Below are 23,080 nucleotides of genomic sequence, written 5' to 3'. Positions count from 1 at the left end.
TCACGTGGCCGAGGGACACCCGCACACCTGGGCTTTTGGCCCCATAACCAGGGCACTGGGACACAGACACTTCTAGGACCGTGTGACACAGGCCCTGCATGCCAGGGACAAAATGTGAGCAGGCACTTTGACACAGGACGTTTGAGGGCACTTGTGTGTGAACCAAAAATAAAACCCACAACAACTAATGTTACAGAGAAAACCACAACAAAGGAAACAGAAGAGACTCAAGGACGAACGCCTACTGCATGTGGGTGTGACCTGCATGGACCAGCAGGATGTGGGGGGTGGCGCCTGCCCACTCCCAGTGGGGCGGTCTCACTCACTCCCAGCAGGAGGGGGTGCGTGGGGAGGGAGCTCACTCACTTCCCCATATCGGGATGTCTCTGCTCTCTGCCTTCATCACGATGGAGGACATCGTCAGGGTGACAGCGATGGCATCGAAGTAAGAGGAGTGCGGAGCCAGGGTGAGGATGGTGGCCTCAGACGGAGAGGCCTGCCGCCCCTTCGTGATCACCCAGTGGAAGCCGCCGGAAAACCACATGGTGCGCATGATGGCCTTGAGCAGGAAGTCCACAACCCTACAAAACAAGGTGCAGCAGTTACCCTGGGCCAGAGCAGGGGTGTCACGGGCGCCGGGCTCAGCTCGCTAGCACAAGGCTGACCCGTGGACACGGACACTAGAAGCTCGGCACTGACCTCGGGCGGGTCATCCAGGGTGCGCTCTGGACCCATCCACACCCCAGACAGCGGTTACTGCACCGTCCGGATGCTGTGCTTCCCTCCCTCCCCTCCACTAAACGTGGGGTGGGATGCCTTTTTATTAATTTAGCCAAGAAAACAGAAGTGCTGTCTCTGCCCCAAGACACGGCGTCATGAAGACCAACACCGACTCCTGAAGAGAGTAAGCAGAGCAAGGACGCAGGTGACGTTACAGCCACTGGGACCTTAAGTGCTGGAAGGTGACTTATTAGCATAAGTGAAAAAAAACCCCACCAAGATATCTAAAACACCATTAAAATCAGGAGTGACGTTGGGGCTGAGACCAGGGGCAGAGGTCTGTGGCGAGCCACTCCCATCCCCTGCCCTCAGGCTCCTGAGGTGCCAGAATCAGATGCCATGTTATTAAAGCAAGCCTCTTCTTGATGAAATTAGATGGATAAATGTGGAAAATAAAATAACAATCAGCCTAGATTAACTGAACTTGCTTCCTATTTGTTTTTTAAACATATAAGAATTTTATTTATTTTTTAAAAGATTTTATTTACTTATTTGACAGAGACACAGTGAGAGAGGGAACACAAGCAGGGGGAGTGGGAGAGGGAGAAGCAGGGAGCCCGATGCGGGGCTCGATCCCAGGACCCTGGGACCATGACCTGAGCTGAAGGCAGACGCCCAACAACTGAGCCACCCAGGCGCCCCAAACATACGAGAATTTAATTAGGCATTTAAATCTGCACATCCCTCTGTGTCACCTGTGACCAACTGCAACTAGATGAAGACCCATGTCACTGAAACCACATATGGAGGCAAAAGGCCTGGCACGTGAGTGACCACGGGCCCAGGAGAAGGGGTCACCTCTTGTGAGGAGCCGTGTCGCACTGGGCTGCTGGGTTATGCAGATGGTCAGACTGCACAAAAGAAACATAAGAGCTTGAAACCTCACTGGGCCGGTCCCCAAGGGGCTTAAAAACCCTCTCGAGAGAATCCTGGAAGATGAGGCCCCACAGTGCCGAGCAGTAGCCAATCCCCAGATGAGCACCGAGCCCCTGGTGGAGCCATGTCGAGAAGGCCCCTGTTTGGATGGAGAACAGTTATTGTGTGATTGTATGCCGAGATGCTGGGGCCAGGCTTTGATGCCCCATCTCCAGCACTGGGTGCAAGCAAAGGTATGCACTTCTCACTATTTGTCCAACTGCATAGTTTTGAACACACTTGTCTGCACGCACGCTAGTTTTCATAAGAACACATTCAGAAATAAAAGCCAAGAGATATCCACTGGTACACGAGGAAGAAATGAGGCTTTGTGCAGGGGACCCAGAGCCAGTCCCAGGAAGTCGTATTCTGAGGAAGGCAGAGAGGGAGCTGCTCGGAAGTGGGGACCTCCGGATGTGTCTGTAAGAGACACACCCACCAGCCCTCAGGTCCGAAGGCCAAACGGCACTAAACAGAAATGCGGGGGGAGTATGGATGCACCACACCTAACAATTCTCTCAAGATCTCGGAGGAATTCCAGCCCCAGTGAGACCGTGCACCAGGCAGAGCCAGCCTGTGGGTGCGGATGCAGGCCCAGAGCAAGCCCCGCGCCACGCCCCCCGCCTGCCGCAGAGGAAGCCAGCGACAAGCCCGAGGTGCCTACAGGGTGATTCCCGGGACCAGCGAGTTGGGAGACAGAACTACAGGCACAAGGGCAGCGACCTCCAGCCTTTGCCGCATCCTCTGTTCATCGCCCCCGGGCGGGGGGAGGGTGCCCTAGAATCTGAGACGGGGCAGAACCAGCCACGGGGCACAGAAGAGACTCTGACGTGAGGAGACGTGGTGGCTGGCATCAGAAGAGAGGCTGGGAGTCCACACTCTCCTCAGGCTGTGATAGAACCCAGGACAGAGAACAAGAACGCACGCTCGGAAATCCAGTATCTCACTGCACGAAGAGCCAGTTCCCGGGGAGCTGGAGGGCGGGAAGGAAGTCTCTGGAACATGCCAGAGAAAAAGGACAGCACCTGGGCAGGAAGGGAGCAGTTTCTAGGGCTGAAGATAGACACAGATCTTCAGCACATCAAGGAGCAGAACGAACTTAAGACAAAACGACAGACTCCTACAGTTTCCTTGAGAACTTCTCAAATTCCCAAGGACAGAGAGAAGAGTCCAAAACTCAGAGAGGAACATGCAGGCTCCCCAAGAGTCACCGCCGAAGGTGCCGGCAGCTACGTGGCTCTGGGGCCGTAAGATGTGGAACCTATAGTTCTCTGCCCGGACCAGCTACCCATCAACATTGAGGGGAGAATGAAGACATGTTCAGACACAAAATGCACCCGAGTTTCTCCTGCTTGTCCTCTTTCTGAGACAAAACCTATGCTCCAGGAAATCGAGGAGGGAAAAATGAGAAAAAAGAAAGAAAAACCCCAAACCAGGCCCAGGAGATAGATCATGCCCAGAAGATCTGCAGGAAGGCACTGCATCTGGCAGAAGAGTGACCTGTGGGGGATCGGGGGCTCTGGGACTCTCTGGGAAAAGAGCGTAATTCCAGCAAGGCGGCGAGACCACGAGGGAGCAGAACTGTAAGGCTACGCTCAGTGCTCATTATTCTGTAGCAACAGGCAAAACGTGAGTCTGACTGTGATGGGAAATAAGGTTAAATGCGGTCATAAGGGTGGGGCTCCGATGCCAGGGGGCTGGTATCCTGGTAGGAGGGAGAGCAGAGCTTTCCGCCAGGGGAGGACAGCAAGGGGGCACCGTCTGCGGGCCAGGAACCGGGTCTGCCAGCACACGGGTTCCCGACGCCCAGCTTCTGGAAAACTTCTGTCATTTAGGCCCCCAGCCCGTGGCACGTGGTTACAGTGGCTGGAGTTATGACATCCTCTAACCATGTGAGTTGGCCACAGGGCAGCACCCAGAGGACACTTGGTCTGCCGGTCAGGTTTTGCAAGAAGATGCTCCGGTTTTTACGCTACTTTGTGGTTTGAAAGTAACCTTGAGTAAATGTCCTTGGGAAATTGTGTCATTCTTCCTTTCATTGAAAACCCAAGGCTTTTATTTTAAGAGGTTTGAATGACACTAACTTATATTCAGCAAAAACCCTCCCTGATGGAACATCAATCTATTCAAATCCACACAACTCTGCACAGCATGGAATGATGTGCCTCCCTGCTGACTCCCTGAGGATTCTTCGGTACAAGCCTGCGGACTCTGAAACCCGTTGTTTCGAAACCCACTTCTCCCTAACTCCTGAGTCCCCAGATCAGGCACTTTGTCACCGTTCCCCTTTAAGGGGTTCAGTGCTGACTGTCCTTTGCTTCCCCTGGAGCACCAGCCAGAGCAGGGCTGTGCGTGGAGTTCCTGAAATACTGCTGTGTGGAGGCCCTGAGGGCTGTGCATGCACACACACGCATCATATATACGTGCGCGCGCACACACGCCCCCAGGGCACATATGTGCCCACGCATGATCGCACACACACAATGCACACATGTACGCGTGCACACGCTCACAACACACATGCATGCATGCACACACACGTACACATGCATACTCGCCCGCATGCACATACATATGTATACACACACATGCTCACACAAGGCATTACACACATGCACAAGCTCACACACCTGTACACACATGCGCATGCTTACACAACATACACATGGTACACTCACGTGCGCATATACACATCCATACACACAGTGCTTGGACACACATATGCACACATGTACACATACTTGTACACCTGCACAGGCAGGTAACACATGCTCGCACAGTATGCACATGTGAACACAGTGCTGAGCAGTCTCCATGCACGCAGAGACCCAGAGTTCTCATGAAACCTCAGACGTGTCTATATCTTGCCACGAGGGCCACCTCTCAGACACACGCTAGGGCACACGAGGCGCCCTGAAGCAGTGCTGTTGGCACTAGTCAGCTGAGGCCCCGTACCACCCGAGCCCAGCGGAGCGTGTGGAGCTGGTACGGGAAACGGAGAACAGCCCAGAGTCCCACACTCCAAAAAGAGAATCCACAGGGGGATGAGTGAAGAGGGGGGGAGGGAGCCCAGCCCCTACACTCCCTCCCTCTCTCCCTCCCCCTCCCCCTTACACTCACCCCTCCATTCCCTCCCCCCCCCTACACCCCCCCCCCCCCCCCCCCCCCCCCCCCCACTCAGGACCCACTTCCTAGCACCCTGGAGCCTGGTGCTGCACTGGGGCTGGAGTGGGAACGGATTCTGGCCTGCCTTCCAGTCTTTCAGGGAGGAAGACCATGGTTCACTTGACTCTGACATGGTCTAAGAACGTGAACACCGTGAGGAGCGCACAGCCACGTGAGGAGTTCCCCGGTCAGCTGGACCGTCCCCAATGGCCAAGCCACACGTCTCGCCGGCCCAGGAAACCTGCGAATCGAAATTCGCTGTCTTTGCTATGCACGTCACTGTTGTGCGTGCCCATGGCAGGTGCACGTCGGGAAAGCCGACCTTGAGGACACGCGCCAGGTCCCACCTGCCTCTCGCGGGCATCGTGTTCCTGTTGGTCGGATGCTTCCTAGGGAAGGAGGACTGAGCCGATCTGCTAAGCCCTAAAGGGCAAGGAGCAAATATTTGAGGCTCTGTGGGCTGCACAGCCTCTGCCTCCGTGAAGGAGGTCCTGGTGTGGCTCAGTTCCAGAAAAACTGTACATATAAAAACAGGCAGTGGCTGGATATGGCCCAGGTTTAGGGGACCCCTGTGCTAGGCTGATGATATTTCTGTTTCTGCATCAACTGTTTGAGGACCCCGAGGGGTTGATGAGAGGCACTAAGGTGTGGACAATCGGCAGCACTCTGGGTTTTCAACAGAAACGACAACTTCTAAGATGCTGGAAATATTTATCAAAGTCCTTATATCTCTGCATCTTCATTACTAATGGTGTATACTTTAAGAACAGCTTTAGGGATAAACAAGAAAATATTCTGGTTTAATTTAATTTTCTGAGGTCCACGTTGAGTCTCTAGTTAAGATGTATTCAAAACATGGGATGCCTGGGTGACTCAGCTGAGCATCTGACACAGGATTTTGGCTCAGGTCATGGTCTCAGGGTCCTCGGACTGAGTCCCCCAGCTCTGCATTCCGAGGTGAGTCTGCTTGGGATTCTTTCTCTCCCTCTGCCCCTCTCCCTGTTTGTGCTCACATGTGTACACGCTCACTCTCTCTCCCTCTAAAATAAATAAACCTTAAAAAAAAAGATGTATTCAAAACACGTCCATCTATAGATGGTCGTGCTTTATTAATATTCAACGAGTAAACACAAGGGAACTTCTGGGTCTATGAAGCAAGGGGGGGGCACTCGACCCTGCAGAGACCAGACCAGCACACCAGACGGACGTTGGCCGACACGCAGCCTTCCAGGGCCGGGGATGTGGAAACGCGGCGGGGAGCCTCTGTGCTGAGGACACGCCAAGAGCGGCTGCGTGGCTGGCAGGACCCTGGAAGACACACCTCAGAGCAGGACTGAGGCAGCGGTGTGCCAGGGAACGGCACCAGCCACCCCCAGAGAGGAAGGAGGCATGTGGCTGGCAGTGTCCTAGATGGGAGAAGCTGCGGAAAGGAGGAAGGGGCACTGGGACCCCGCATGTCAGAGCACCTGCACACGAGTGACTTACTTCCGCCACGTGGCCGGGGGCTGTTCGGGTTCCCTGTCTGAGGACCCCAGTGTAGCGAAGAACGTGAAGGGCCAGGCGAGCAGCATCATGGTAACGATGAGTAGCAGCCGGATGGGGAAGAGCGTCAGCGTCATGAAGATGATCTGGAAAGACAGAGGTGAGGTCATTCCAGAACCATTCGCCAGAGAACTGGTCCTCTGGACTCCGCGTGCGAAGCCGGGCCCGGATCCCTATGGAAACGCGGCGCCCGCCCCGGGCCCAGGGCGCTGCCCTCACACGATAGTGGGGCAGGTGGCCCAGGATATCCTGCCAAGCGTCTCCGATCATGCTGCTGCGCCCCATCCCGCTCCAGCCTCAAGTAGCCCCATGTGGCAACGGCAAATGGACCATAGAGCTCGCCCGGACCCTAGAGCCCCACAGCCCCACACCCGAGACCCTCTCTAGCTGGGCCCAGCACATGCGCCCTGCTCTTCTTAGCTTCCCGAGTCCCAGCCCAACCCGGGATGCCTTTGCCATGCTGAGCTGCCATGCAGGGGGCCAGCAGGTACGGAGCTGGCCAGACGGACTGTGGCCACAAGGAAGACCAGGGACCCCACGGGACTCTCCAGCCCCAGGAAGTCACGGCAGGAGCCCAGCAGAGAACAGGGCTCAGCCAGCCCGCCTTCAAACAAGCAGCACTGGGGGGCTTCACACGCCCCCACGGGTCTGGTTGGGAAGATGCCATGGGAGGGGCTCTGTGGGGATGGGCAGGCCCTCCAGTGAGGGGGACAGCTGCAAACACGGGGTGGGGGCAAGGATGGACATGTTCGGGGAGAGTCAGGGAGAGTCAACGGTGGCTGGATGGCTGTGTCTAAAAGCAAGCACTCCTAGGCACAAAGCCATGCTCTGGTTCTCACCTGGGGTACACACTCAGGAATGGTGCGTTCTGGGACAAACTTAATCTCAGGAGGTTAATTAGAAAACAGGGTGGGGGGAGGGATGACAAAACTTAAAACTTGCAAGGGATTTATGATCAATAGATGCAATTTATAATTATTTGCAATAATACACACTTCAGAAATGCAGGGTTTTGATGCAGAGAGGGTAGAAAAGAGGCCAAGAGAAGGTGCACAGTGACATCTCCCAGCCGCTTGGCTGACCCAGGCCGAAGGGCCCCACAGCGGCTCGCCTGGCTGGGTCCCTGTAATCTGCACCTGAGCTGTGCGGACTGGCCCCACAGACCCTCCGTAGATTCTCCTGGGGCCTCTATCAAGACTGCACTGCCCAGTGGGCATACGATGCAAGCCACGTATGTAATTTTAGACTGTCTAGTGGCCGCATATAGAACATAAAAGGGGATGAAATTAATGTAACATATTCATATATCTGACGCACTATCATTTCAGCACGGACTCAATACAAAAATTATGAATGAGGTATTTCACACTTTTTCATAACGTCTTGAAAATCCAGTGTTCACCTGATGCTCTAGCTCATCTTGAGTCCCAACCGCCCCACGTGGCCTGCAGCCACCCACGGCATCCTGCGGTCCTGCATCACCACACGACTGGCAGGGGACGGCAAGCCGGAGTGGCCTGGGCCTGTGCAGGCCTCCTCCCCGTCCGTCCGGGGCACCGCCTCCAGGCTGAGCAGGAGAGGCAGCTGATCCGCATCTTGTGGGTGACGTTGGTGACAATGTTTCCTTTCAAGTGGGCGCTTACTCTAAGTTGTAGCAAATGTTCTTCCCTGATGAGAACGTACCTTCCCTCCCCTGGTTTTTTGAGAGTTGCGTTTGCTTCAGGTTGTGCTGCCCTTCCTGCATCCAGCGGGGAGATTACGGGGAGATTACGGTGCTCGAGCTCACTCAGCCCACGTACGCGACATGCCGCACCCACTGCATTTCCAACGTGAAAACCTCGGTCACAGTGCCGGCTGGCTACCCGCTGGGGCTTCTTTTTTCTCTGGAGCTGCTGAGTTTGCTTGCTAGCATGCATCCGGGGGCAAGTCGGGGGCAAGCAGACCCACAACTTCCCCCTGGGTGGGCCCTGCAGTGACGTCCACACGCCAGTGAGCCAGCTCTTCAGGGGAATTTCTACCAAGATATATATATATACATATATCTCACTACTGGTTTCTTCGCTTTTCTTTCTTTTTTTTTTTTTTTTGTTTATCTAGATTTTCTACTTTTGCTTGAATTCATTTCAGGGGTTTTGTCAGAGAAAAACCTCTCTGAAAGTCCCCAGCAGATTTTTTTTCCTCCCCCGATTACTTCCCCATCGTGTGTTTTCAAGATAATCGAATGAAGCTGCCCACTGCATTCTTCCGTGTGTTTACAACAACCCGGCCCCGACCCATCGTGTACTTACTATTATTTGGGCCTCTAAAACTTCTCAGCCTATGTTGACAGATATTCTTCTAGTTTATTAATGTTTGTTGAGCCAGTTTTGGATGTATTTACTGTCTCTACTGTGACCAGTTGGTCATATTAATTTTAGCTCCTACAGACTCTCTCTCACTCAACTCTAATGTCCCTTTTAACTTCTTGAGGCAAACGTCCCAGTGTTGTTTTCAGAAGTACCCTCTTTCTCAACAGTCACGCTGAGAACACACAGCGATGAGTGGGCAGGTGGACACGCGATGTGGTCCGAGAGTCACAGACCTACAGTGAACCGCGTGGACCCTGAAGGACGGGGCAGAAAGTAGCTCTACAGGCAGATTATGGAGTGCTGTGTGAACTGCCTGGGGAAGGCAAGCCCCCTCAGGAGCCCACAGGGTGCAGGGGGGACCTGCTTTCACCTGGCCCAACCAGAGGGCCTGCGTGTTTCTGCCAGGCTCAGCCTTGCCCTGGAGGAGGGGAAACTGTCCCCAGAAGGGGCAGGACTTGGAAGGCATCATGCAGCCCCCCTTCCAGAACCTTCTGTGGGCTCTGACCACTTGTCCTGAGCTCTAGGCTGCCCCCTGGTTGGACCCTCCTGTTTTCCTGCACCTCCTGGCCCACTTGTCTTCACAGGCTCTGTGGCCCGTGTCCACCCAGGCGCAGCCACTGGCCTCCCAGCATCCTCGCTGTCCACCACGCCCTGTGCAAACTGGCCCAGGGCTTGAGCCTGCCCGAGCACACTCAGTGTTTCCAGCCACAGGACAACAGCCAGGACAGCCGTGTCAGCCACGTGGACGTTCTCAAGTGTGCTGGGGCTGCGGAGAGACCACAATCACCAAAAAGACGTTGGTAGAAAGTCCTGCTGGACTGGAAAACAAAGGGCACGGGGCAGATGAAAGGGAGCGGTCCTGCCGTCTCCAGGCAGCTCGGCTGAGCACTCACAAGGCACTGTAATTAGCGGCAAGGCTGGCCTCGGTGCCTCCCTCCCCCAGGGCACCACGAGCACCTCTGTTCCTCGGCCGGCCTGGAGGGCAAGCCTGCGGAGTTACAGAGCCCTAGGATCATAGTCGCCAGGGGGAACGTGCAGGGAGGCAGGGGGTGTCCTGTGGAGAGGGCAGGGCTCCGTTTCCCACAACCCAAATAAGAGCCAGCTCTGTGCCGGACACTGACTCAGACCCCCGGCCAGGGACAGCCCCTGGGATCCACTCCCACAGAAGCCCCTCTCAGAGCCAGGAGGTGGGTCAGCAGATGCTACCTGTGCAGGCAGGGATGGATGGACAGCGGCGTGGGAGGGGGCAGGCGTGGGCGGGAGGGCAGGGGCCTCGGGGACAGAGTGCTGGCCTCGCTCCCAGGTGACGGCCCTGGGTGGGGGCGGAGGACGAAGCAGCAGCATCGGGGGAGAACGCTGCAGACCGAGCAGGCAACGCAGGACCTGCGTCTGCGTCCCCTCCACAAAGCTCCCACTGCCCCTCGGCAGCCCAGTCACCCTCAGAAGCACCAGGTCAAGTAAACCGTGTGCTCGCTCCTGCGAGCTGAGGGTTTGCAACCCAGTTCTAGGAGAACCTACATTCAGACTCCCTGGCTGAGCGAGGTTATGTGCCTTGGAGGCTGGCTACGATACACTGTCCATCAGGAAGCGGATTACCGTGAACAGACGCGGACACACAAGCTCACGGTTCCTCTGTGTCATGGAGCAGCCATTCTAACCTGGCATGCTCCATCAGGAGTCCCCAGTGAGCAGACCCCGGTGGGGACCCACCAAGGTGCAGGGGGAACATCACGGCTGCCTCCGGGCTCTGAACGCCATTCCCTGCCTGAAGGAGCCAGGACTCCTGAGCAAAGCCAATTCCAGGCCGGGGCAGAAAATGTGGAAGATGAACCGGGACAGCGGGGGACAGTGGGGTACAGCTGAAATCAGGAAGGCGGCCAAGGCCCCTGGACTCCGGAGACCCCCCCGGCAGAACCAATAAGATCAATGCACTGACGGGAACTTCACGTGTGCTTGCACCCTGCGTCCATCACCCCGGGCGCACATGCACGTCTGCACACACCCCACCTCGCTGGTCGCCTTTGGAGGGACGCAGGCTCCTGAGTGTGATGCTGGCCCACATGGTCTGTCCCATGAGACCGTCCCTCAGGGCAGCCACGGGGGGGATCCGGGAGCATTCCCCACGGGCTCCCCAGAACCTCACGGCTCACGCACACCGGTGTGAGGGAGGGGCCTGCGCACACGGGGACAGGCACGCACACATGGGCCGTATGTGGAAGGCCCACGGCACAACCCAACAGAAATGGCATCTCTTCAGTTCTGGATCAAGGACCACTTCCCAGAAAACACGGAAGATGAGGGGAGGCAATCGGCAGACCAGGAAACTCTCCAGGGCAAATGCCCCAAATACACTGGAAGGGGCCGTGCAGGTGAGCGTATGTGAGGCCGTGGGGCTGGTGGGGCTGATGCATGCACCCGGCTCAGCGCCCGTGTGGGGATGCAGACTGGCTGCCCGCACCGTCACGTGTGGGGCTGGCGGTCCTCCTCCTTGGGATGCAGATACACCCCGGAGCATTCGTGGCTGAAATGGTGAAGTCTGGGCTTTGCTTCCCAGTCACTGTGGGTGGGAGGAAAGTGGGTGTCCGTGAGACCAGAGCGGCCGTAGGCTGGTGATTGCCGCGGTGGGGACGGTGGGCACGGGGCTCATTACATTTTCTCTGCTTTGGTGTTAGGGGCTGAACTGTGTGCCCCCCTCCCCAGGACCTCAGAATGTGGCTGTATTTGCAGCCAGGGCCTTTAAAAGGTGATTAAGGTAAAACGAGGTCACTAGAGTGGACCCTAATTCCATATGACAGGTGTCCTTCTAAGAAGAGATCAGGCTACAGACACATGCAGAGGGAGGCCTGTGTGAGGGCTCCTGGAGACATGGTGTCTACACGCCGAGGAGGGAGGCCTGAGGAGGAACCTGGAGACTGGACTTCCAGCCTCCAGGACCGGGAGACAGAAACGCCTGTTGCTAAAGCTGCCCACCTGTGGCGTCATCCTGCCTGAGCAGATGCACCGGTGCATGTCTCCAGTCTCCTGTGATAAGATGCAGAAAGGACAATTCTGGATCTAATGTAAAACATTCACCAATTCACAGTGAATTCACTTAACGTACCGTCTGGAACTCTCTACCAAGGGCACCTCTGGTCACAATGGCCAGCTCAGACGCACATGGCGGCCACTCCCTCCTCTCTGCCAAGACCAGTAACGTCGTCTTCATGCGAGCAAGTGCCTTGTGTTTCACAACCAACACGTAACCGCCGACGAGCTATTTAAGAGACAAAGGCCCCGGGAGCACACACAGGTCCCCAGTGTCTCCACCTACGCTGTCCCTGTGCCCGGTGGGTCACTGTGGTGACATGCATCCTTGCTGGGAGTGGACATGGGTCCACGCTGTCCCCGTGCTCAGCGGGTGACTGTGGTGACGTGTGACCTTGCCGGGAGTGGACATGGGTCCACGCTGTCTCCACCCACGCTGTCCCCGTGCCCGGCGGGTCACTACGGTGACATGTGTCCTTGACAGAAGTGGACAGGCCGGCCATGCACCCAGATGCCGTGCACCCCAGAGCGCACATGGGAGTGGCGCCATCCGAGGGCCGCCAGCCAGCTGTGACAGATGCTGACACAGAATCTACAGGCAGGAGATGCCCAAGGGGAGCGCGAGGGGGGTCAGTGTGACCGCTCTGACAGGAAAGGTCAGCAGCCTGAAGGCACATGGCGAGCACCGGGCCGCGCGGCGGGTGCTGGCTTCATGGCACTCGGCTCGGTGGCGGTGGGGGTTCCAAAGCCGGTGTGCTTTCATCGTGGAAAAGAATAATTATCGCGGTTCCGAAGGAGAGGGAAACACATGACGACCACGCTGAAGAGAAATGCATTCCCCACAGGGTCAGAGAAAACGGGAGCGCGGGCACAGAGGGGCGCCGGCCGGACAGGGTGCACAGCCCAAGCCCAGGCCAGCGTCTGAAAACTCCGCTCACACGCGGTCAGTGCTCTGTCCACCCTCAGTCCCAGTGAACCACTCCCGGGGGCTGCTGGAGGACACGGAGGATCGGGAGCCAATGTGGACTGCCGGAGGTGCCGGCCCCTACGTGCTGGGTGGCCAGAGCTCTGCAGCGTCGCCACAGGGAGGCCGAGTGCCTGGTTCTGGCAGAGGCCGGGTGCTCCTGAGGTTCTGGGGATGGCCTCGGAGCCAGTCCTCCCCCACAAAGCCATGCGTCAGTGGTGCTGGACCCTCCACACTGCAGGGGACGACTCGGGTACAGCCTGCATGTGTCACCCTGGCCAGCCAACAGGCCCGGTCCAGCTCCCCGCGGAGCGGCTTGCGTGGGTGTTGCTGGTAGCAGCAGGGCTGGGTGTCACCCAGGGGTGCCACCAGGGGACAGTGAGCCCAAGGTCACCTGTGACAGATGTTAGCAGCCAGAGGGAGGACCTTCAAGGTCCTTGGGGCACAAGGATAGATCCTGAGGTGACCACGACGCAGGGACAGAAGAGACAAAACAGGGCTCCTATCTTCACATCACGTAGATGACAACATTTGAAAGGCAGGATTTTCCAGGATGGCCGGTGGCCTGAGTGAATGCCCGGAAGGTGGACAATCACTAGCGGGGGTGGGTCCTGAGGAGGCGGGGGAATGGAGCGATCAGTGGGGGTGCTGCACGCACAGTGAACATGGGGGGCCCTGGCGGGACCACAGGCACCCTGAGCTGGCACTGAGGGTGCTCAGACTCCAAGTGGGAAGGACAATCGGTACCCTGACCTGCGGGTCCGCCCACACCCACCAGGATGGGTTCCCAGGGCCGAGGAGGGGAAGCTGCAGACTCCTGGGCCCTCGGTGGCGCTCCCAGCCCAGATGCGCACAGCAGGTGGAGTGGACCCACTGTGCACAGCTGAAGGAATGCCTTAGAATCAAAGTCCCCACAGGGCTGTGGTTCTGGGGGTAATACGACAGAGAATCCACTACCCCCGATCAGTTAAGCCACCCAGACAGTGTGTGCGCCCCGTGGCAGAGCAAGATGCAGACGGGCAGCCCGGCAGCTCAGCTGGGGTCCGGGTCCGCGGGGCAGGACAGGCTCATCTTCCGAAACAAGCCGCACTGGGGCTCCAGGGTGGAGGGAGGACACCCTGGTTCCTGGGGCTGGGTCTCATGACTGCCTCAAACGGCCCCCAGGAAGGTCGGTCTGGGTACCCCAGGCTCTTCCCGTGAGGAGATGTGGGACGAGCCTCATGGGTTCTGCGGAGACGGCCACGTGAGATACACACAGGGAAACTGTACCTGCGGGATCCAGCTTTCTCTCTGGCTGTTACATATTTAAAAAATCTAAAGCAAGTTGTTTTTCAAAATCCTGACTTAGAACAGACAGAATATTCTGAAACTGGGAAGCCACAGCCCAATGCCCCTCACTCAGCCTGGCTTGGGCAGGGAGCAGCTCCAAAGAGCCTCGGGGCGCTAGTTTCTTCCTCCTGGGGCCACGCTCTGCTGACACAATGACAAAACAGACACAGGACTTGTCTTCTTTCTAAAGAGCTTGGGAACAGCACGGCAACGGTCAGAGGAGTGCCACTGGTGGCTGGCACAATCCAGCACTTTCCCGCACAAACTCCCGGCCGCAGAGCCTGGGAAGGAGCTCCAAGAGCATCAGCTCCGGACCCAACACCTCCCGGTGCAAACCCAGCAAACCAGCCTTAGAAAACCCATCCCACCGCTCCCCCAACTCCAATCCGCAAAACGCCTTTCCTAAACATAGGGTACACTGGGACGCGACCCCTTGCACAGGCTTGTCTGGGATACGGAATAGCTTCCTATCTCAAAAGCAAAGAGAAAGAGCCTCGTTCTCAACAGTGGCTGTAAGCTCTGCCATATCGTCACACACGGCTGCCCACAAAGAGACGAACCAGAGCAAGGCTGGAAATCCGAGGTGCTGACGGCGCGGGGAGGTGGGGACGGCTGCCGGGAGCAACGCCCCGGGGGCGGGACAGGTCCGTCCTCGCTGGGCACCCCATTTCCGGGGCAGCCGGCCTTCTGCGTGTTCGGTCACCCTATTTAATCCTGTGTCCACTTCACACTGGACTCCCTCATCTTCTTCTCGCTAACATGTGAACGTTGGTCTTCTTGCCCCTGGTCTTCAGCTGTCCCACACTCTGACGTCGTGTGTCCACCTGTGTGACAGAGGACCCTCTCCTGCCAGGACCACAGTCACTGCTACGCACAAGCTATTTCTTCTCAGCTCTCCCACTCAAATCTAAAATTAAATAGAGTGTTGCTAAAACAGCTATTTTTTCTTTGAACCTGCAAGCAACCCCGACTTTCCCCGCATGCACGCGGTCTCTGTGTTCAGGAGCTTTCAGATCCCATCTGGGCACGTGCGGCCAGCCTGGAGTCTGGTGCAGGAGAGTGTCCCTCAGAAACTCACTCTGAACGTACAGATCTGCCGCACGGCCCGAGCACAGCCATGTTCCCAGACCAGCGCACCTACCACCCGTCACACAGCTGATGGCATGGTCCACACAGGAAGCAACACCTATGCAGCTCCTTATGGGATCAGAACTGCCCTGCAATCAGGAGACCCTACACACGCACCCTTATCACCAAGGGAGACACACCAGGAACCCCACCGAAACCACACAGTCCTTCCTCACCTGCCCCTTGGCCAGAGTCTGAAGGCCCAGGGGTGGAGGTCTGTGCCTTCCAGGGGCTCGGGCCCAAGGCCAGCTCTGTCCCCCAGCACCGAGGGTTTCCCGGGGTCATGCCTGCAGGCCCCCAGCACAGGGGAACCAGGGCCCACAGTCACAGGGTCACAACCACACAGTGATCAGCGCGGAGGGCAGCTCAGGCCCCCCAGGCAAACAGAGCAGGGACCTCGGGGCGGGGGGCCAGAGGGGCCTGGGCAGGGCACTTGGTCCACGCTTAAGGGCAGACGAGCTACGGAACCTCCACATGAGGGCCAGGGAGGTGCACCCTTGGGGACGTCAGGAGACACCTGCCATGTAGACAGCCTCAGGGTCTCCAGGGAGGACCAGCAAGACACTGAACGGCGAGGCTGGGCCCCAAGGCAGGGGAGGGACAGGGGTGTGAGGCAGCCAGGGGGTGCGGTGGGCCAGGTGGAGGGCAGGCCCAGGAACAGGCCCAGGAAAGCCCCCGGCCTGCTGAGCGCTGCGTCCCCGCGGCACAGGTGAGGGGGTGAGGGGTGGACAGGCCTGCTGCGTCCCCGCGGCACAGGTGAGGGGGTGAGGGGTGGACGGCCTGCTGCGTCCCCGCGGCACAGGTGAGGGGGTGAGGGGTGGACAGGCTTGGGGGCTGAGGGGAGGACTCCCAAGTCCCCGCTGCACCCACCACTGTCACCACGGCCTCTGCCGCGGCCGCCCTGGTCCCCCGGTAGGGGCTCGGCCCTCGGAGCCCCGGCTGGCATGGGGGAGCGCAATGCGCCCTCTGCTAAAGACCCCGCTCCACCCGAGCACCCAGAGCCCTGGTGCTCCTAATACTACTACAGACGCAGATTCCTGCCCCGCCCCCGCCAGTCTGGGCGACCCCAAGGTCCTGGCCCCTTGCCACATGAGGGTTCAGGCTACCTGCACTGTAGCCAGCAGCTCGGGGCTCTCACCCAGGGCTGTGTGCAAGCGGCGGCAGTGAACAAGTTCACTAGGTCAGCGAGCACGTGCCAAGTGCCGACCACAGGCCAGAGCCAGCGCGGCTCCTGATGACCGACCGGGGCCTGCAGCTGGCCTGGCCCAGAGCCCCGTGGGCAGGGCAACAGACGCAGCCGCCAGCTGGCCTGGGGGCAGAGCTGTGTGGGGAGCACCTTTCCTTCAGGGAATTGAGAAAGATCCCTAACAGCTGCTGGGGTTGAAGCGAAGAGGAAGTGCCCGGAGCAGGGCCCTGGGGGGCCGTGGGGGGGAGCTGACGCCCCTCCCTGCCACCAGCTTGCCTCTGGGCTCCCCTCGCCCCTCCTCCGATACCCACTTGTTCCCTATAAAATCACATTTCCTCAGGGTTTTCAGGACTCTTCAGCTGGAGACCCTGTGGTCTCTGATTCCAAGCGGCTGCTCCCGCAGGCTCCAGATGTGAAATCCCACAATAAGCCAAACTGCAGGCCAAAGGCCCTTCCCTGGCTGCCCACTCACCCCCGAGAGCTTAGCACCCAGCAGGGCCCGCCTCTCTTGGCAGGGGCCGGCTGCCCCACTCCAGGGACGAGGCTCAGATCCAACGCAGGAATGGGCTCCAAATCCCTGCTTAGAGATTGCAGGCACCTGACCCGTTCCCACAGGCATCTCGCCTGGGGGCCCCGGACACCCAGGAAGCACAGCTGCTCAGAAAGGGAGCTTTCTAGGCACAGACCTCCCACCTGCAGAGACCAGGAACTGCAGAGTCCCAAAGACGGGCAGAGAAGCTCAGGCTCTGAGCAGGGCTGGACGGGCCGCTCTGGGGGGGGGGGCAGGTGCAGGGCCCACACCACAGGCAACCTGGTGAGTGGAACAGAAAGGCCATCCCAGGGGGCACAGGCTTTTTCTTGAGAACACCCCCACCCGAGGGGATGGGAAACACGGAGGGAGCGGGAACAGGGAGGGAGAGGTGCACAGACCACGTACAGAGAAGGACCTGCCTGGTCCACTGAGCAGATGATCCCCACACACAGGCTCAGAATGGCCCCGGTGGAGGGACCACCTGAGTTCCCGCGCTCAGGCGAGCTCCACGGGGCCATGAGCTCATCTGTTTACTAACAGTCAGTGCTTCTCCCGGGCTGCTAGGAGCCGGAGCCGCTGGCTGTGGTCCAGGACAGAGCAGGTCCCTGCTCGGGGCTCACGGTCTGAGAAAGTGAGGCACTCCCTCCTCCTAACTGCACATCGTCCCAGGTTTCAACCCCCTCAGCTTGGGGTGGTCCCCGCACACAGCAGGGTGCGCAGTTAGCGGGCAGCTGTTTACCTTCGCTGGTGCTTCAGTCAGCAGGGGAAGGGAATGGGGGGGTGCAGAGGTGCCTGGTGGGGCCCCCGGGGTCGGCCTTGGGGCAGGGGTCGAGAAGACTGAGAGAGAGCCCCACCAAGAACTCCCCCCTCCCCCGGACAGACCCTGCCCCCACAGACCCGCTCACGCTGACAGACGCAGCCAGGCTGTGTGGCCCTAGGAAATCCCTTATCTCCAGGGCCTTTGGCACAGTCTGAATAAAAGAATCTTGAAATTCAAGCGCTGTGGCATTCCCAGCTGCTTCCATTTGTTCAGCAAATCCCAGCAGAGTGCCTGTGGGGCCCAGGATAACAGCATCTTGAGTTGCTCGCCAAGGGGGACCCTCCAGGAGCAGTCCTGCCATGTCCAGACCAGCTGCAGGTGCTCCCACCTGGGCACCTCCTGCCCACTCTGCTCTCCGACACCGCACCCCCAGCATGTCCTGGCTCAACCTCACCCCCAACTGCTGGCTTCACCCAAAAGCTGGCTCCAGGCCCCCATCTGCGGGAAGCTCCTAGGGAACATCCAGGCCCTGCCCCCCAACTGTAGGGAGCCCCCTAACCACATCCTGCCCCTAGGCCCCAGCTGTAAGTACCCCTCCAGCCGCGGGGAGCTCCCCAGGGCACCCTGGCTCTGACCCCCAGCCGCGGGGAGCTCCCCAGGGCACCCTGGCTCTGACCCCCAGCCGCGGGGAGCTCCCCAGGGCATCCTGGCTCTGACCCCGCGGGGAAGTTCTTGGCCCACCAGTAACATCTGTGGGGTGAGAATGGGCCTGACACTAAGCCTGTGGTAGGAGCCTGAGTAGTCAGCCCCGGCCAGGGTGGTCACTCTTCCAAGTACACTGGGGATGTGCGGAGCAGACTGATCCAAGTGCTCCTCAGCACAATGCAGGAGCACAGTTAGGGTGGGATGGGAGGGCATGGGGTGGCGGCTGCTGACCGGTGCACCTGGGTGGGGGCAGGAGGCGAAAGTGGTTCTGAGTGCTCGGGGTGAGGGAGGAGGAGGGCTCCGGGCTTGGGATGTGCTGAGCTGCAGTGGCCCGGGAGCCCCCTCGAGGATGTGGAGCTAATGAGTCCCATGGCACAGGGATTCCTTCCTACCGGTGAAAAGACCCACGTATACAGGGAGGGGGTTCTGCTCGGCTGTTGGCCCTGCACACAGGACCATTCAGGGCCTGGTCCAAAGCAGCCCCTCAGCCTTGGGCCCCTGGCTGCGGGGCCCCAGGCTCACTTCTGGGGGTGCCGGGCATGGAGCAGAGACCCTGCTGGGTGGGCACACTGGTCCCCACCCCCCAGACCTCAGGGACCCTGTGAAAGCCAGCTCTGCATCCGTATCCTAGGGGTTTGGAATATCAAAATCGTGAAAGACGTTTTAAGAAAAGATTTCATGTGGCAAGGAGCATTTTAGAGAAAAGAAATCAGTCCTCTGGCCCTCAGATGGAAATGTGACTTCTGGGGGTAGAGGCCAAGTCTCCAGCACCTGCGGCAGGTCCTGCACACGAGCGGGACGAAGCCAGGGGCTCTGCGCAGGGCAGTCCATGGCAGCTGTGTGGCACATCGGAGACACTGGGAGCCGCAGCCGGGTGCACGTTTAGGGACAGCGTTTAACAAGCTTGGCAACACCTCAGCTCGCGAGGCTGGAACGTGGAGCAAAACTGGGAACGTGCCGATTAGTTACGACACCGCAAGACGTGGCTCGAAGGGCTGCTTGGTGGCCGGGCTTGAGAAGGTCAACACTGCAATCTCACAGACACACACTGTCTTCTGGGCTAATTTTCATAAGAACAACCTCACTCAAGGCTTACGGGACACTAGAAACATGAGAAACACCAGTTTGGGAAAGGTTAAGGTCACCCTGACACATCAGAGCAAACGCGTGAGGACTGGGCGAGGGGCGAGCTCAGCCCCGCCGCTCTGGGGACCGCAGCACTGTGTCCTGGCTGTGCCGGCTGAAGGCCCCAGGGGCACGAAGGGGCACGAAGCGGCAGGAAGGGGCAAGGGCAGAGCGGTTGGCAAGGCACTGGTCTCTGGTCGGGCGGCGCAGAGGCAAGGCTTTGTGAAACATGATTCGTGGGAGCCGTGCTCAGATTCACAGGAGCAGAAGGAGCCCGGGGCACCTCCTTGGACCTCCTCCAGCATCTGGGGCTCGGATGCCCATGGGGATCGGAGCAGGGCAAGCTCCCTCCTCCTGCAACTGGGCGCTTGAGTGGCCGCTTTCAGGGACAAAATCCTGATTTTCTAAAATGAGAGATAAGACTGATAGTACTTTACTCAGTACTAATAAATTTAAAAAAATGTAAAACACAATTGTGTGTGTGTTTACACTTGCGTGCGTGTGCACAAACACGCACACAAGACCTGTGTATAGACGTTAAAGACCTGTATTCCAGGACACAAGAGCATGGAGTACGGAAAGTCAAGTCTTTCCAACCCTGGGCCTCCCCCCGCCCCAGGCCTCCTCACTAGCCACAGTTAAGTTTACAGGTACACCCTTCTAGAACATGAGAACCAGATGTCAGGAAGCTCTTGGTGTGTTAGAAGAAAAAGCCAGTCCCCTAAGAGCTCACCTGTCCTGAGCCCTGAGCCTGCCTGGGGCTCTGGGGACTGCATTCCCTGGACCTAAGTCTCCCTACCTGGGACTCAGGGACATGACACACGACCCTGCACCCACCTGCCTCCAGGGCTGCCACTGAGCGACTAGCATGGCAAGGACACGGGAGAAATGCCCCTGCACCTCACTGGGCTACACGCGCACCAAGAGAGGTGGTACCGTCAGGCTCCCAGGTTGTCAGGAGGAGGCAGGGCACCTGAGGCCTGGGATCTGCCCTGCTGCAGCCAGCCCTCTCTGTCTTCCCATGGGACACACGCTCTCCTGGAAATCCTCCGTCCCCATGATCCCCCCTGGTTTCTACTGCCACCAGCCCCTTCAGAACACCAGCTTGGAGTCAGGTCATCTCCCCGCATGCCCCTCCCTCCACACTCTTGGCAGAGTGCTGGGGTTGATAGAGAGCTGTCATCATGAATGGACACAGGGGCAGCAGGAGGGCTGGGGTGGCTGCCTGGGAGCCTGGCAGGTCAGAGAAGCACGTGGAAACCAGCGGGCCTGGAAGTCTGCGGGGCATGGGACTCCCTGCCCGAGAGGGGCCACACCTGCTCAGGATGCAGGCTGAAACCGGAGCACCTGCTGCTGCTTTCTTTCTTTTAATCAAAACTCACACATTTGGACAGGAACTCAGAGAAAAAGATCATCCACTTCTGGGTAATTAAACTGCACTCAGGCCACCTTGCAGGGCTGCTGGGCTGGAGTCTGTCCCTGCATTCAACCTTCATGATAATCCTCTCTGTGGATTTAACTGGGAAAGGGGGGCACGCAGCAGCATCCTCCCACAGAGGACTCACTTCCAATGTGTACAGGAAGCTAGACCGCTTTCCAGGAAGTAAATTCTCCCTGGCACTCGTCACTGGGAGTTCAGAGATGGGGCAACATCAGAGCTGGAGCTGGGATGCACTCACACCCGGGGGTTCCAACAAAAGCACCCGAAAAACCCCGGGGATAGAAACCACTTTATGACCCCCAAAACAGCAAATCACCACACGACTACCCAATATGATACTATAAGTTTTTCCTATCTTAACGAGTTATTTTCTGTCCAAAGAGATGCTTAAGCTCCTTGCTAAATCTGCAGTTAAATGACAGATGGACTGGTCATTAATCTGCAGACAGCGGCGGCCCCTCCCCAGCAGCAGGTGAACACAGGCACCCTTGCTGGTTTAGCCTAACTCAGAATTTAGGGGAGTTTCCGAGCAGCCCTTAGGTATCTCAGTCATTGCAGGATTCATTTATTTATTGTTTTTGGAGGCCGACTTTCTTCGCTTGGGCAGGCTAGTTTCCTCTGTGGAAACCTTAGCATAGTGTATTACGTAAAGGTAAAAAGCTTGCAGAGCCCTGCTTGCGAAAAGCAAAATGTTTCTGTGGAGCAGAACTGGAACTTAGCAGTTAAAAGCTCTATACCCTGGACCACACACTGCGGATAACTGAGCAGTAACCACAGCTCTGTTATGAACACATAAAATACACCACGATTATTCTGATGAGTATCTGACATGGCCTCTGAAACACTGCAACAAGGTGTATGCAAAGTATCCCTCCCTTTCCAGGAGGCTAAAACATTCCACCCACCTGTTCTTTTTTCTGAATGTCTCCAGAAGCTGCCCGCCAACATCTAAAACCAGAATCTCCGCCTCACGCTGAAGAAGAGCCCATTAGAAGCTGCTCTAAACCCCCAATTTACAATCCGGTGCCCCTTGCCTGAGGGGTGCGGGGGATTTCTGGCTCTGCTCAGACATCCATCCCTTCTGCATGTTTATTCGCTCAACAACTAGCCGAGTCTCTACAGTGGACCCCATTCGGACAACGAGCAGTTTGTGGCAGGATGGACCTGGCCCCTGTCCATCCCCAGTAATGGGGGAGGGGCTGCAAGCATGACAGGGACGCAGAGGCGGCTCCCAGGGAGGAGGGGGCTTCCTCCTGCAGGTGATATGTCACCCAAGACCCGCAGGAGGAGCAGAGAGGCCAGACAGAGAAGGCAAAGGCAGGAAGACACGGGGGAGGCGGGGCTTGGAAGCCACCTGGAAGAGTCCGGGTCCCAGGGCCACCCTCAGAGGGTTCAGAGCCGTGCGGGAAGAAAGGCCTGTGGACCACAGGAGCGATGGGGGTGGGGGCTGGTGGGGGCACCGTTCAGGAGCCCAGAAGAAGCGGCTGCGCTCCTAACCCCTCCACAGCTGGGTACAGCGGCGGGCAGGTGATGAGTTCAAGTCTGCAAGCAAAGGAACGCGGGGAGGGGGGTGTGTGTCGGCAACACCAGGGGCGGGCAGATAACGGTGTCTGTCTCCAGACACATGAGACACAGGGGACAAGGCCCAAGAGAGCTGACTGGTACAACCTTGCTTGTTCATGTCACTAGACGGGATGCCACCCTCCCCTCCCTCCCCTGTCCTCAGTCTTGTGCCTACCCTAACCCTCTCCCAGGAGGGTAACCAAGCCCACCTAGAGGATGCCTCAAGAAAAGCACACAACCCAGGACAACAACAACACCAAACTTCAAGAACTTTTCACTTTAATATTATTTCAGAAAAATAACTTTATGCATTAAAGAAGAATCTCAATGTCACCCCCAAAATGTCTGGCTACTCTCCATCAACTGCACAACTGTTAAAATCCTAAAGTTGTGCCTGCTTCTATTACAGTTTTGGAGTTAAAAGAAAGGCAGTGTTGTGAGCAACATCTTACAGAAATGCAAACATAATGCACAACCAGAGAGCAGGAATGTCAATGCTGAGGCCCAACACTGCCCGGGAATTAGTCCACCAGGTGCGGTAATGTTTCCCACCAGGTCGGGGGATAACCCAAC

The 23,080-nt window shown here is 57.8% G+C and overlaps 1 protein-coding gene across 1 annotated transcript in view; it reads right to left on the bottom strand.

The window, feature by feature from the left end:
• Positions 1 to 23,080, bottom strand: part of LPCAT1 (lysophosphatidylcholine acyltransferase 1) — a 46,269-nt gene that overhangs the window by 22,273 nt on the left and 916 nt on the right. The window contains exons 2-3 of the mRNA XM_073891109.1: positions 6,346 to 6,488; positions 367 to 581 (exon numbers count right to left, since the gene is read on the bottom strand). Of these exons, the coding sequence (XP_073747210.1) occupies positions 367 to 581; positions 6,346 to 6,488 (358 nt within the window). The remainder of the gene's footprint in view (positions 1 to 366; positions 582 to 6,345; positions 6,489 to 23,080) is intronic.

This window comes from Callorhinus ursinus, unplaced genomic scaffold (genome assembly GCF_003265705.2).
Source record: "Callorhinus ursinus isolate GAN/ISIS: 27379988/994484 unplaced genomic scaffold, GSC_fseal_2.0 scaffold3, whole genome shotgun sequence".
NCBI lineage: Eukaryota > Metazoa > Chordata > Mammalia > Carnivora > Otariidae > Callorhinus > Callorhinus ursinus.
The sequence above is the reverse complement of the archived record's forward strand: the minus strand, read 5'-3'. Positions and strand labels throughout refer to the sequence as shown.